This window comes from Salmo salar, chromosome ssa18, assembly GCF_905237065.1.
Source record: "Salmo salar chromosome ssa18, Ssal_v3.1, whole genome shotgun sequence".
Taxonomy (NCBI): domain Eukaryota; kingdom Metazoa; phylum Chordata; class Actinopteri; order Salmoniformes; family Salmonidae; genus Salmo; species Salmo salar.
In genome coordinates, this window is record NC_059459.1 from 34,907,746 (window position 1) to 34,920,440 (window position 12,695).

Below are 12,695 nucleotides of genomic sequence, written 5' to 3' on the forward strand. Positions count from 1 at the left end.
CAGTAGTGTTGGTCCTGGTCTCCAGACTGTCAGGTAGATGATTATAACAGTAGTGTTGGTCTCCAGGCTGTCAGGTAGATGATTATAACAGTAGTGCTGGTCTCCAGGCTGTCAGGTAGATGACTATAACAGTAGTGTTGGTCTCCAGACTGTCAGGTAGATGATTATAACAGTAGTGTTGGTCCTGGTCTCCAGACTGTCAGGTAGATGATTATAACAGTAGTGTTGGTCTCCAGACTGTCAGGTAGATGATTATAACAGTAGTGTTGGTCTCCAGACTGTCAGGTAGATGATTATAACAGTAGTGTTGGTCTCCAGACTGTCAGGTAGATGATTATAACAGTAGTGTTGGTCCTAGTCTCCAGGCTGTCAGGTAGATGATTATAACAGTAGTGTTGGTCCTGGTCTCCAGACTGTCAGGTAGATGATTATAACAGTAGTGTTGGTCTCCAGGCTGTCAGGTAGATGATTATAACAGTAGTGCTGGTCTCCAGGCTGTCAGGTAGATGACTATAACAGTAGTGTTGGTCTCCAGACTGTCAGGTAGATGATTATAACAGTAGTGTTGGTCCTGGTCTCCAGACTGTCAGGTAGATGATTATAACAGTAGTGTTGGTCTCCAGACTGTCAGGTAGATGATTATAACAGTAGTGTTGGTCTCCAGACTGTCAGGTAGATGATTATAACAGTAGTGTTGGTCTATCAGTGACGAGTGAGCTATCAGCAGAGCTGGAACACAGAGGCACACAGCATAAACCTAACCCTAACTTTATACCTAGCCTTTGTCCTCATGTGGACATGGGAAATACGTTGGGGGTTTTCCAGTACCCACAAGGACAGTAATACAAGCCCACACACACACAATGACAGGCATGTCTGTGAACTCACAGCAACTCTCCCTGCCTGCTCTAGGAACACTTCCTGCTTCCCAAATGGCATCCTATCCCTTTGTTTATCCCTCTCTCTCTCCGTCTCTCTGTCTTTAGGTACAATGGCTCTCTACCCAACGGTGATCGAGGCAGGAGGAAAAGCCGTTTCAGTCTGTCTAGGAGGCCCAAGGCTAATGGTGTCAGACCCAGCACAGTGCACGCTGCCTGCACCGCACAGGCAGCTAAGGTAACACACACCTACACACACACACACCCCTACCAGTCTCTCGTCATGATTTGTGTTTTGTCTTCTATTTGTATTTTTAATCCCAGCACCAGTCCCTGCAGGAGGCATTTTGCCCTTTGGTAGGCCGTCGTTGTATATAAGATTTTTTTCTTAACTGACTTGTCTAGTTAAATAAAGGTAAAAAAAACTAGTGGAATTCAATTAAAAACCTACACACACACACACACACACACACAACCCCATAACACTCCTGCCTTGGTTAACAGTGTGAGTATGTGAACCATGCCTTTATGAACACACGGAACACACTGGCTGTTTACGGGAGAGTTAAGTGTGAACTGTCCAATGAAGGGCAGCAGACAGATGTCCTACAAAGTGTGTGTGTGTGTGTGTGTGTGTGTGTGTGTGTGTGTGTGTGTGTGTGTGTGTGTGTGTGTGTGTGTGTGTGTGTGTGTGTCCTTGGAAACACATGTCTGTTTCCATCCTGTTTATTAAGTCTTTAAACAGGCCTGTTAAACCACAAGGCTGGCATTATTGGGGAGGATTTGGAATAGTGGTTGAGGTGTGTTTGGGAGGGGGAAACGTCTAGAACGTTACTTAGCAGATAGAAATATAACAAAAAGAGCTGAGGACAGAACCTTGTCTGTTCAACATTTCTATACTGAACGTTCCTCTTTTCTCCATTCATCCCCCGTCTTTCCCTGTTCTGTCCCTCCCTCTCTCCCTCCCTCTGTCCCTCCGTCCCTCTCTCCCTCCCTCCCTTCTCTCCCTCTCTCCCCTCTGTCTCTCTCTCTCTCCCCTCTGTCTCTCTCTCCCTCCCCTTTGTCTTTCTCTTCCTCCCCTCTGTCCCTCTCTCCCTCCCCTCTGTCCCTCCCTCCCTCCCCTCTGTCCCTCCCTCCCCTCTGTCCCTCCCTCCCTCCTCTCTGTCCCTCCCCTCTGTCCCTCCCTGTGTCCCTCCCTCCTCTCTGTCCGTCCCTCCCTGTGTCCCTCCCTCCCTCCTCTCTGTCCCTCCCTCCCTGTCCCTCCCTGTGTCCCTCCCTCCCTCCTCTCTGTCCCTCCCTCCCTGTCCCTCCCTGTGTCCCTCCCTCCCTCCTCTCTGTCCCTCCCTCCCTGTCCCTCCCTGTGTCCCTCCCTCCTCTCTGTCCCTCCCTCCCTGTCCCTCCCTGTGTCCCTCCCCTCTCTGTCCCTCCCTCCCCTCCCTCCCTCTCCTCTCCAGGCCATCAGCAACAAGGACCAACACAGCATCTCCTACACGTTATCCAGAGGTCAGACGGTGGTGGTGGAGTATACTCATGATAACAACACAGACATGTTCCAGGTAACTACAAACTCAGAGTTCTGGGCCCAGTTGTATAAAACATATTAAAGACATTTTCTCTTAGTTTCCTTCACTTTTAAGTCAGTTGCAACAAAAACAAAATTTTAAGGCAAATGTCCCCCTTAAATGAAGTGAAAAGGTTACAGATGTCCGTGAGGTCCGTTTTAAGTGCTTCATTCAGTATGGATATCAATGTAAACAGTGTTTTTGTGGAGGTGAATGTTGCTTTCATCTGCCCACCAGCAGACTTTCTACTTGGTAGTGCTTCTCTTGTCCATACAAAATACTCAGATATCTGTTATATTAGCCTACCTTTTAAAAACCAATATTATAGTCGTATCAGGTGTAGGGTGTTATTTAGTCTGGATCATCAGGGTAAAGCACATCTGGAACGTTCTGTCTTCTGGGCTACTTTGTGTTTAAAACAATAAGCCAGACACCAGGCCCAGGACCATGACATGTTGGAGAGGTGAGGGGAAAACAATAAGCCAGACACCAGGCCCAGGACCATGACATGTTGGAGAGGTGAGGGGAAAACAATAAGCCAGACACCAGGCCCAGGACCATGACATGTTGGAGAGGTGAGGGGAAAACAATAAGCCAGACACCAGGCCCAGGACCATGACATGTTAGAGAGGTGGGGGGAAAACAATAAGCCAGACACCAGGCCCAGGAACATGACATGTTGGAGAGGTGAGGGGAAAACAATAAGCCAGACACCAGGCCCAGGACCATGACATGTTGGAGAGGTGGGGGGAAAACAATAAGCCAGACACCAGGCCCAGGAACATGACATGTTGGAGAGGTGGGGGGAAAACAATAAGCCAGACACCAGGCCCAGGAACATGACATGTTGGAGAGGTGAGGGGAAAACAATAAGCCAGACACCAGGCCCAGGACCATGACATGTTGGAGAGGTGAGGGGAAAACAATAAGCCAGACACCAGGCCCAGGACCATGACATGTTAGAGAGGTGGGGGGAAAACAATAAGCCAGACACCAGGCCCAGGACCATGACATGTTGGAGAGGTGGGGGGAAAACAATAAGCCAGACACCAGGCCCAGGACCATGACATGTTAGAGAGGTGGGGGGAAAACAATAAGCCAGACACCAGGCCCAGGAACATGACATGTTGGAGAGGTGAGGGGAAAACAATAAGCCAGACACCAGGCCCAGGACCATGACATGTTGGAGAGGTGGGGGGAAAACAATAAGCCAGACACCAGGCCCAGGAACATGACATGTTAGAGAGGTGGGGGGAAAACAATAAGCCAGACACCAGGCCCAGGAACATGACATGTTGGAGAGGTGGGGGGAAAACAATAAGCCAGACACCAGGCCCAGGAACATGACATGTTGGAGAGGTGGGGGGAAAACAATAAGCCAGACACCAGGCCCAGGAACATGACATGTTAGAGAGGTGAGGGGAAAACAATAAGCCAGACACCAGGCCCAGGACCATGACATGTTGGAGAGGTGGGGGAAAACAATAAGCCAGACACCAGGCCCAGGACCATGACATGTTGGAGAGGTGAGGGGAAAACAATAAGCCAGACACCAGGCCCAGGAACATGACATGTTGGAGAGGTGGGGGGAAAACAATAAGCCAGACACCAGGCCCAGGACCATGACATGTTAGAGAGGTGGGGGGAAAACAATAAGCCAGACACCAGGCCCAGGACCATGACATGTTAGAGAGGTGGGGGGAAAACAATAAGCCAGACACCAGGCCCAGGAACATGACATGTTGGAGAGGTGAGGGGAAAACAATAAGCCAGACACCAGGCCCAGGACCATGACATGTTGGAGAGGTGGGGGGAAAACAATAAGCCAGACACCAGGCCCAGACCTGACATGTTAGAGAGGTGGGGGGAAAACAATAAGCCAGACACCAGGCCCAGGACCATGACATGTTAGAGAGGTGGGGGAAAACAATAAGCCAGACACCAGGCCCAGGAACATGACATGTTGGAGAGGTGGGGGGAAAACAATAAGCCAGACACCAGGCCCAGGAACATGACATGTTGGAGAGGTGGGGGGAAAACAATAAGCCAGACACCAGGCCCAGGACCATGACATGTTGGAGAGGTGGGGGGAAAACAATAAGCCAGACACCAGGCCCAGGACCATGACATGTTGGAGAGGTGGGGGGAAAACAATAAGCCAGACACCAGGCCCAGGACCATGACATGTTAGAGAGGTGGGGGGAAAACAATAAGCCAGACACCAGGCCCAGGCCCAACATGACATGTTGGAGAGGTGAGGGGAAAACAATAAGCCAGACACCAGGCCCAGGAACATGACATGTTGGAGAGGTGGGGGGAAAACAATAAGCCAGACACCAGGCCCAGGAACATGACATGTTAGAGAGTTGGGGGGGGAACAATAAGCCAGACACCAGGCCCAGGACCATGACATGTTGGAGAGGTGAGGGGAAAACAATAAGCCAGACACCAGGCCCAGGAACATGACATGTTGGAGAGGTGAGGGGAAAACAATAAGCCAGACACCAGGCCCAGGACCATGACATGTTGGAGAGGTGGGGGGAAAACAATAAGCCAGACACCAGGCCCAGGACCATGACATGTTGGAGAGGTGGGGGGAAAACAATAAGCCAGACACCAGGCCCAGGACCATGACATGTTGGAGAGGTGGGGGAAAACAATAAGCCAGACACCAGGCCCAGGACCATGACATGTTGGAGAGGTGAGGGGAAAACAATAAGCCAGACACCAGGCCCAGGACCATGACATGTTGGAGAGGTGAGGGGAAAACAATAAGCCAGACACCAGGCCCAAGACCATGACATGTTGGAGAGGTGGGGGGAAAACAATAAGCCAGACACCAGGCCCAGGAACATGACATGTTGGAGAGGTGAGGGGAAAACAATAAGCCAGACACCAGGCCCAGGACCATGACATGTTGGAGAGGTGGGGGGAAAACAATAAGCCAGACACCAGGCCCAGGAACATGACAAGTTGGAGAGGTGAGGGGAAAACAATAAGCCAGACACCAGGCCCAGGACCATGACATGTTGGAGAGGTGAGGGGAAAACAATAAGCCAGACACCAGGCCCAGGACCATGACATGTTAGAGAGGTGGGGGGAAAACAATAAGCCAGACACCAGGCCCAGGAACATGACATGTTGGAGAGGTGAGGGGAAAACAATAAGCCAGACACCAGGCCCAGGAACATGACATGTTGGAGAGGTGAGGGGAAAACAATAAGCCAGACACCAGGCCCAGGAACATGACATGTTGGAGAGGTGAGGGGAAAACAATAAGCCAGACACCAGGCCCAGGAACATGACATGTTAGAGAGGTGGGGGGAAAACAATAAGCCAGACACCAGGCCCAGGACCATGACATGTTGGAGAGGTGGGGGGAAAACAATAAGCCAGACACCAGGCCCAAGACCATGACATGTTGGAGAGGTGGGGGGAAAACAATAAGCCAGACACCAGGCCCAAGACCATGACATGTTGGAGAGGTGAGGGGAAAACAATAAGCCAGACACCAGGCCCAGGACCATGACATGTTGGAGAGGTGGGGGGAAAACAATAAGCCAGACACCAGGCCCAGGAACATGACATGTTGGAGAGGTGGGGGGAAAACAATAAGCCAGACACCAGGCCCAGGACCATGACATGTTGGAGAGGTGAGGGGAAAACAATAAGCCAGACACCAGGCCCAGGACCATGACATGTTGGAGAGGTGGGGGGAAAACAATAAGCCAGACACCAGGACCATGACATGTTGGAGAGGTGAGGGGAAAACAATAAGCCAGACACCAGGCCCAGGACCATGACATGTTGGAGAGGTGAGGGGAAAACAATAAGCCAGACACCAGGCCCAGGACCATGACATGTTGGAGAGGTGGGGGGAAAACAATAAGCCAGACACCAGGCCCAGGAACATGACATGTTGGAGAGGTGGGGGGAAAACAATAAGCCAGACACCAGGCCCAGGACCATGACATGTTGGAGAGGTGAGGGGAAAACAATAAGCCAGACACCAGGCCCAGGAACATGACATGTTAGAGAGGTGGGGGGAAAACAATAAGCCAGACACCAGGACCATGACATGTTAGAGAGGTGGGGGGAAAACAATAAGCCAGACACCAGGCCCAGGACCATGACATGTTGGAGAGGTGAGGGGAAAACAATAAGCCAGACACCAGGCCCAGGACCATGACATGTTGGAGAGGTGGGGGGAAAACAATAAGCCAGACACCAGGCCCAGGACCATGACATGTTAGAGAGGTGGGGGGAAAACAATAAGCCAGACACCAGGCCCAGGACCATGACATGTTAGAGAGGTGGGGGGAAAACAATAAGCCAGACACCAGGCCCAGGAACATGACATGTTGGAGAGGTGAGGGGAAAACAATAAGCCAGACACCAGGCCCAGGAACATGACATGTTGGAGAGGTGAGGGGAAAACAATAAGCCAGACACCAGGCCCAGGAACATGACATGTTGGAGAGGTGAGGGGAAAACAATAAGCCAGACACCAGGCCCAGGACCATGACATGTTGGAGAGGTGAGGGGAAAACAATAAGCCAGACACCAGGCCCAGGAACATGACATGTTGGAGAGGTGAGGGGAAAACAATAAGCCAGACACCAGGCCCAGGACCATGACATGTTGGAGAGGTGAGGGGAAAACAATAAGCCAGACACCAGGCCCAGGAACATGACATGTTGGAGAGGTGAGGGGAAAACAATAAGCCAGACACCAGGCCCAGGACCATGACATGTTGGAGAGGTGAGGGGAAAACAATAAGCCAGACACCAGGCCCAGGACCATGACATGTTGGAGAGGTGAGGGGAAAACAATAAGCCAGACACCAGGCCCAGGCACCATGACATGTTGGAGAGGTGGGGGGAAAACAATAAGCCAGACACCAGGCCCAGGAACATGACATGTTGGAGAGGTGTGGGGAAAACAATAAGCCAGACACCAGGCCCAGGACCATGACATGTTGGAGAGGTGAGGGGAAAACAATAAGCCAGACACCAGGCCCAGGCCCAGGACCATGACATGTTGGAGAGGTGGGGGGAAAACAATAAGCCAGACACCAGGCCCAGGAACATGACATGTTGGAGAGGTGGGGGAAAACAATAAGCCAGACACCAGGCCCAGGACCATGACATGTTGGAGAGGTGAGGGGAAAACAATAAGCCAGACACCAGGCCCAGGACCATGACATGTTGGAGAGGTGGGGGGAAAACAATAAGCCAGACACCAGGCCCAGGAACATGACATGTTGGAGAGGTGAGGGGAAAACAATAAGCCAGACACCAGGCCCAGGACCATGACATGTTGGAGAGGTGAGGGGAAAACAATAAGCCAGACACCAGGCCCAGGACCATGACATGTTGGAGAGGTGGGGGAAAACAATAAGCCAGACACCAGGCCCAGGAACATGACATGTTGGAGAGGTGGGGGGAAAACAATAAGCCAGACACCAGGCCCAGGAACATGACATGTTGGAGAGGTGGGGGGAAAACAATAAGCCAGACACCAGGCCCAGGAACATGACATGTTGGAGAGGTGAGGGGAAAACAATAAGCCAGACACCAGGCCCAGGACCATGACATGTTGGAGAGGTGGGGGAAAACAATAAGCCAGACACCAGGCCCAGGACCATGACATGTTGGAGAGGTGAGGGGAAAACAATAAGCCAGACACCAGGCCCAGGACCATGACATGTTGGAGAGGTGAGGGGAAAACAATAAGCCAGACACCAGGCCCAGGACCATGACATGTTGGAGAGGTGAGGGGAAAACAATAAGCCAGACACCAGGCCCAAGACCATGACATGTTGGAGAGGTGGGGGGAAAACAATAAGCCAGACACCAGGCCCAGGACCATGACATGTTGGAGAGGTGAGGGGAAAACAATAAGCCAGACACCAGGCCCAGGAACATGACATGTTGGAGAGGTGGGGGGAAAACAATAAGCCAGACACCAGGCCCAGGAACATGACATGTTGGAGAGGTGAGGGGAAAACAATAAGCCAGACACCAGGCCCAGGACCATGACATGTTGGAGAGGTAAGGGGGGGGCTGTTAGGCTCTGAGATTTTACACCGCTTTGGTGCTCTCCACTCTTTCTACATTGTTCTGTTGCTTTATGTTAATAACTACCATATATTTTGAACATTTAGGCAGTTAGGTAAAAAGGGAATTTGGTATGTCGCCCTGCTGTGTGCTCGCCCTGCGTTGTGCTCGCCCTGCGGTGTGCTCGCCCTGCTGTGTGCTCACCCTGCTGTGTGCTCGCCCTGCGGTGTGCTCGCCCTGCGGTGTGCTCGCCCTGCGGTGTGCTCGCCCTGCGGTGTGCTCGCCCTGCGGTGTGCTCGCCCTGCTGTCAGACTCTGGCGCTGCAGTCAAGTTTTAAATATGCTAAACCATAGTTTGTGACATCACGATGTCGCCACCATCAACGATGGCTGTCACACATCGATAGACCATACAATCTTAGTCACCCAACCCTAATGTAGTGCACTTCTTTTAACCGGGGGCCATAGGGCTCTGTAGTGCCCCCTATTCCCTAAGTAGTGCACTTCTTTTAACCAGGGCCCATAGGGCTCTGTAGTGCACCCAGTTGGTCATTGTTCCCCTCTAATGAGGGACTGGTTTAGACCTGGGACACCAGGTGGGTGATATTAATGATCAGGTAGAACAGAAAGGCTCCTGACCTCGTAGGGTCAGAGTTGAATATCCCTGCCCTGTATAGTTCACGTCTTTTAACCGGGGCCCATAGGGCTCTGTAGTGCCCCCTATTCCCTAAGTAGTGCACTTCTTTTAACCAGGGCCCATAGGACTATTAGGGTGCCATTTGGGACCTATCCATATTGTTATATTTTTATGTGAATGTATTGGCTTGTTTGTACTTTGAAATGTGTTGTGTGTTTACTAGTTCCAGTATGAAGATAGTTAGTATTGTCTGAGTCAGAATGGCCCATAGGGCAGGAGCCTGTTTCTGTGAGGCAGTCTGAAGTACCAGTAAACCCCCTTGATAAGACCTTATAATGTGGATAAATTACATATTACCTGTTTTGAATGGAATTAGCTTTAAATCTACCTGTGCAGTCAATGTCTCCAAACACATTTACCCCTCTGTCTTTCTCTCTCCCCATTTCTCTCCCTCTGTCTCCCACATAAAGTCAAGCTACTTGTAACATATTTTCTCTTCTCTCCCACCGTTCCCCTCCCGCCTCCTGTCAGATTGGTCGCTCCACAGAGAGCCCTATAGACTTTGTGGTAACCGACACGGTGGCAGGGAGCCAGAGTAACTCAGACACCCAGTCAGTCCAGAGCACCATCTCTCGCTTCGCCTGCCGTGTCATGTGTCAGAGGACGCCCCCCTACACCACACGCATCTACGCTGCCGGCTTCGACAGCTCCAAGAACATCTTCCTAGGGGTGAGTGGGGGGAGGGGAGGGGAGGGACGGGGGGAGGGGAGGTGTGGGACGGGACGGGACAGGGGGAGGGGAGGTGTGGGACGGGACAGGGGGAGGGGAGGTGTGGGACGGGACAGGGGGAGGGGAGGTGTGGGACAGGACAGGGGAGGGGAGGTGTGGGACAGGACAGGGGGAGGGGAGGTGTGGGACGGGGGAGGGGAGGTGTGGGAGGGGAGGTGTGGGACAGGACAGGGGGAGGGGAGGTGTGGGACAGGGGGAGGGGAGGTGTGGGACGGGGGAGGTGTGGGACGGGACGGGGAGGGGAGGTGTGGGACGGGGGAGGTGTGGGACGGGACGGGGAGGGGAGGTGTGGGACGGGGGAGGTGTGGGACGGGACGGGGAGGGGAGGTGTGGGACGGGACGGGGGAGGGGAGGTGTGGGAAGGGGAGGGGAGGTGTGGGACGGGACGGGGAGGGGAGGTGTGGGACGGGGAGGGGAGGTGTGGGACGGGACGGGGAGGGGAAGTGTGGGACGGGACGGGGAGGGGAGGTGTGGGACGGGACGGGGGAGGGGAGGTGTGGGACGGGACGGGGAGGGGAGGTGTGGGACGGGACGGGGAGGGGAGGTGTGGGACGGGACGGGGAGGGGAGGTGTGGGACGGGATGGGGGAGGGGAGGTGTGGGAAGGGACGGGGGAGGTGTGTGTGTCACTAAAATGAAAATGGGGGGGGATTTTCACCTCCCTCTTTGATTTGTTAAAATATTCAGAGGTACATACCACACAGTTCAGTAAATCATGACACCATAAAGACAATGAACAACTTACTTTCTATTCCCCCGCCAGGAGAAGGCAGCTAAATGGAAGACGTGTGACGGTCAGATGGACGGGCTGACCACCAACGGCGTGCTGGTGATGCACCCTCGCCACGGCTTCACAGAGGACTCCAAACCGGGCGTCTGGAGAGAGATCTCCGTCTGCGGAAACGTCTTTACCCTCCGAGAGACCCGCTCCGCTCAGCAGCGGGGCAAGATGGTGAGACACACACACACACACACACACACACACACACACACACACACACACACACAGGGCAAGATGGTGAGACACACACACACTCACCATCTTGCCCTGTGTGTGTGTGTGTGTGACTACACTCCTGTATAAAGTAGTGTAGTCACTCACCTTCCCTGTTCCCTCCTGTATAAAGTAGTGTAGTCACTCACCTTCCCTGAGCCCTCCTGTATAAAGTAGTGCAGTCACTCACCTTCCCTGAGCCCTCCTGTAGAAAGTAGTGCAGTCACTCACCTTCCCTGAGCCCTCCTGTATAAAGTAGTGCAGTCACTCACCTTCCCTGAGCCCTCCTGTATAAAGTAGTGTAGTCACCTACCTTCCCTGAGCCCTCCTGTATAAAGTAGTGCAGTCACCTACCTTCCCTGAGCCCTCCTGTATAAAGTAGTGCAGTCACCTACCTTCCCTGAGCCCTCCTGTAGAAAGTAGTGCAGTCACCTACCTTCCCTGTTCCCTCCTGTATAAAGTAGTGTAGTCACCTACCTTCCCTGAGCCCTCCTGTATAAAGTAGTGTAGTCACCTACCTTCCCTGAGCCCTCCTGTATAAAGTAGTGCAGTCACCTACCTTCCCTGAGCCCTCCTGTAGAAAGTAGTGCAGTCACCTACCTTCCCTGAGCCCTCCTGTAGAAAGTAGTGTAGTCACATGAATTAAATGAACCTCCACACAGCTGCAGGGTACAGTAATGTCATGGGGAAGAAGAACAATACCACACTTCATCATTTATCCTGAATTTAAAGGGGCAATCTGCGACTTAAACAAAAACCAAGTGTTACCCGTTACTGATTTGGTAAACAGCTGAGGGATGGGCTGGAGAAATGGAACCTCTCATGTTCACAGACAGAGTAATGGATACAAGGACTGACCATCCATGATGTCAAACATATAGATTTAACCAAGTTTTACATTTACGTTGTTTACAAACAGTGAAGGATAACAAGCTTATATTTGGAAGACAGTTGAACTAAACTAATTAGGCATTTTATAAGTTATATTCTTCAATCACAGATTGGCCTATTTTTAATCTGAACTTTTCAGCTCCAACTAAAGAAGCCTGGTAAGCCTTAGCAAGACCCTTTTAGTGGTCAAAACATTTATGGAAAAAGCAAAACTTAGGACAAGAACATGTTTAGGCCTTTGTCTTCTCCTTGACATGTCTTAGGTTTAGTGTGAATGTCAGGGATTTCAGCCTGTAGCCTATGGCAGTATACCCAGCCTGTAGTTGATTTGAGCCTGTAGCCTATGGCAGTATACCCAGCCTGTAGTTGATGTGAGCCTGTAGCCTATGGCAGTATACCCAGCCTGTAGTTGATGTGAGCCTGTAGCCTATGGCAGTATACCCAGCCTGTAGTTGATTTCAGCCTGTAGCCTATGGCAGTATACCCAGCCTGTAGTTGATGTGAGCCTGTAGCCTATGGCAGTATACCCAGCCTGTAGTTGATGTGAGCCTGTAGCCTATGGCAGTATACCCAGCCTGTAGTTGATTTGAGCCTGTAGCCTATGGCAGTATACCCAGCCTGTAGTTGATTTGAGCCTGTAGCCTATGGCAGTATACCCAGCCTGTAGTTGATTTGAGCCTGTAGCCTATGGCAGTATACCCAGCCTGTAGTTGATGTGAGCCTGTAGCCTATGGCAGTATACCCAGCCTGTAGTTGATTTGAGCCTGTAGCCTATGGCAGTATACCCAGCCTGTAGTTGATTTGAGCCTGTAGCCTATGGCAGTATACCCAGCCTGTAGTTGATTTGAGCCTGTAGCCTATGGCAGTATACCCAGCCTGTAGTTGAT

General features: G+C 51.8%; 1 protein-coding gene across 1 annotated transcript in view; it reads left to right on the forward strand.

Annotated features, from left to right (window-relative positions):
- LOC106563028 (E3 ubiquitin-protein ligase pellino homolog 1) overlaps positions 1-12,695 on the forward strand; it is a 73,012-nt gene that overhangs the window by 43,422 nt on the left and 16,895 nt on the right. Inside the window, exons 3-6 of the mRNA XM_045701795.1 lie at positions 987-1,116; positions 2,333-2,434; positions 9,667-9,864; positions 10,687-10,875. Of these exons, the coding sequence (XP_045557751.1) occupies positions 987-1,116; positions 2,333-2,434; positions 9,667-9,864; positions 10,687-10,875 (619 nt within the window). The remainder of the gene's footprint in view (positions 1-986; positions 1,117-2,332; positions 2,435-9,666; positions 9,865-10,686; positions 10,876-12,695) is intronic.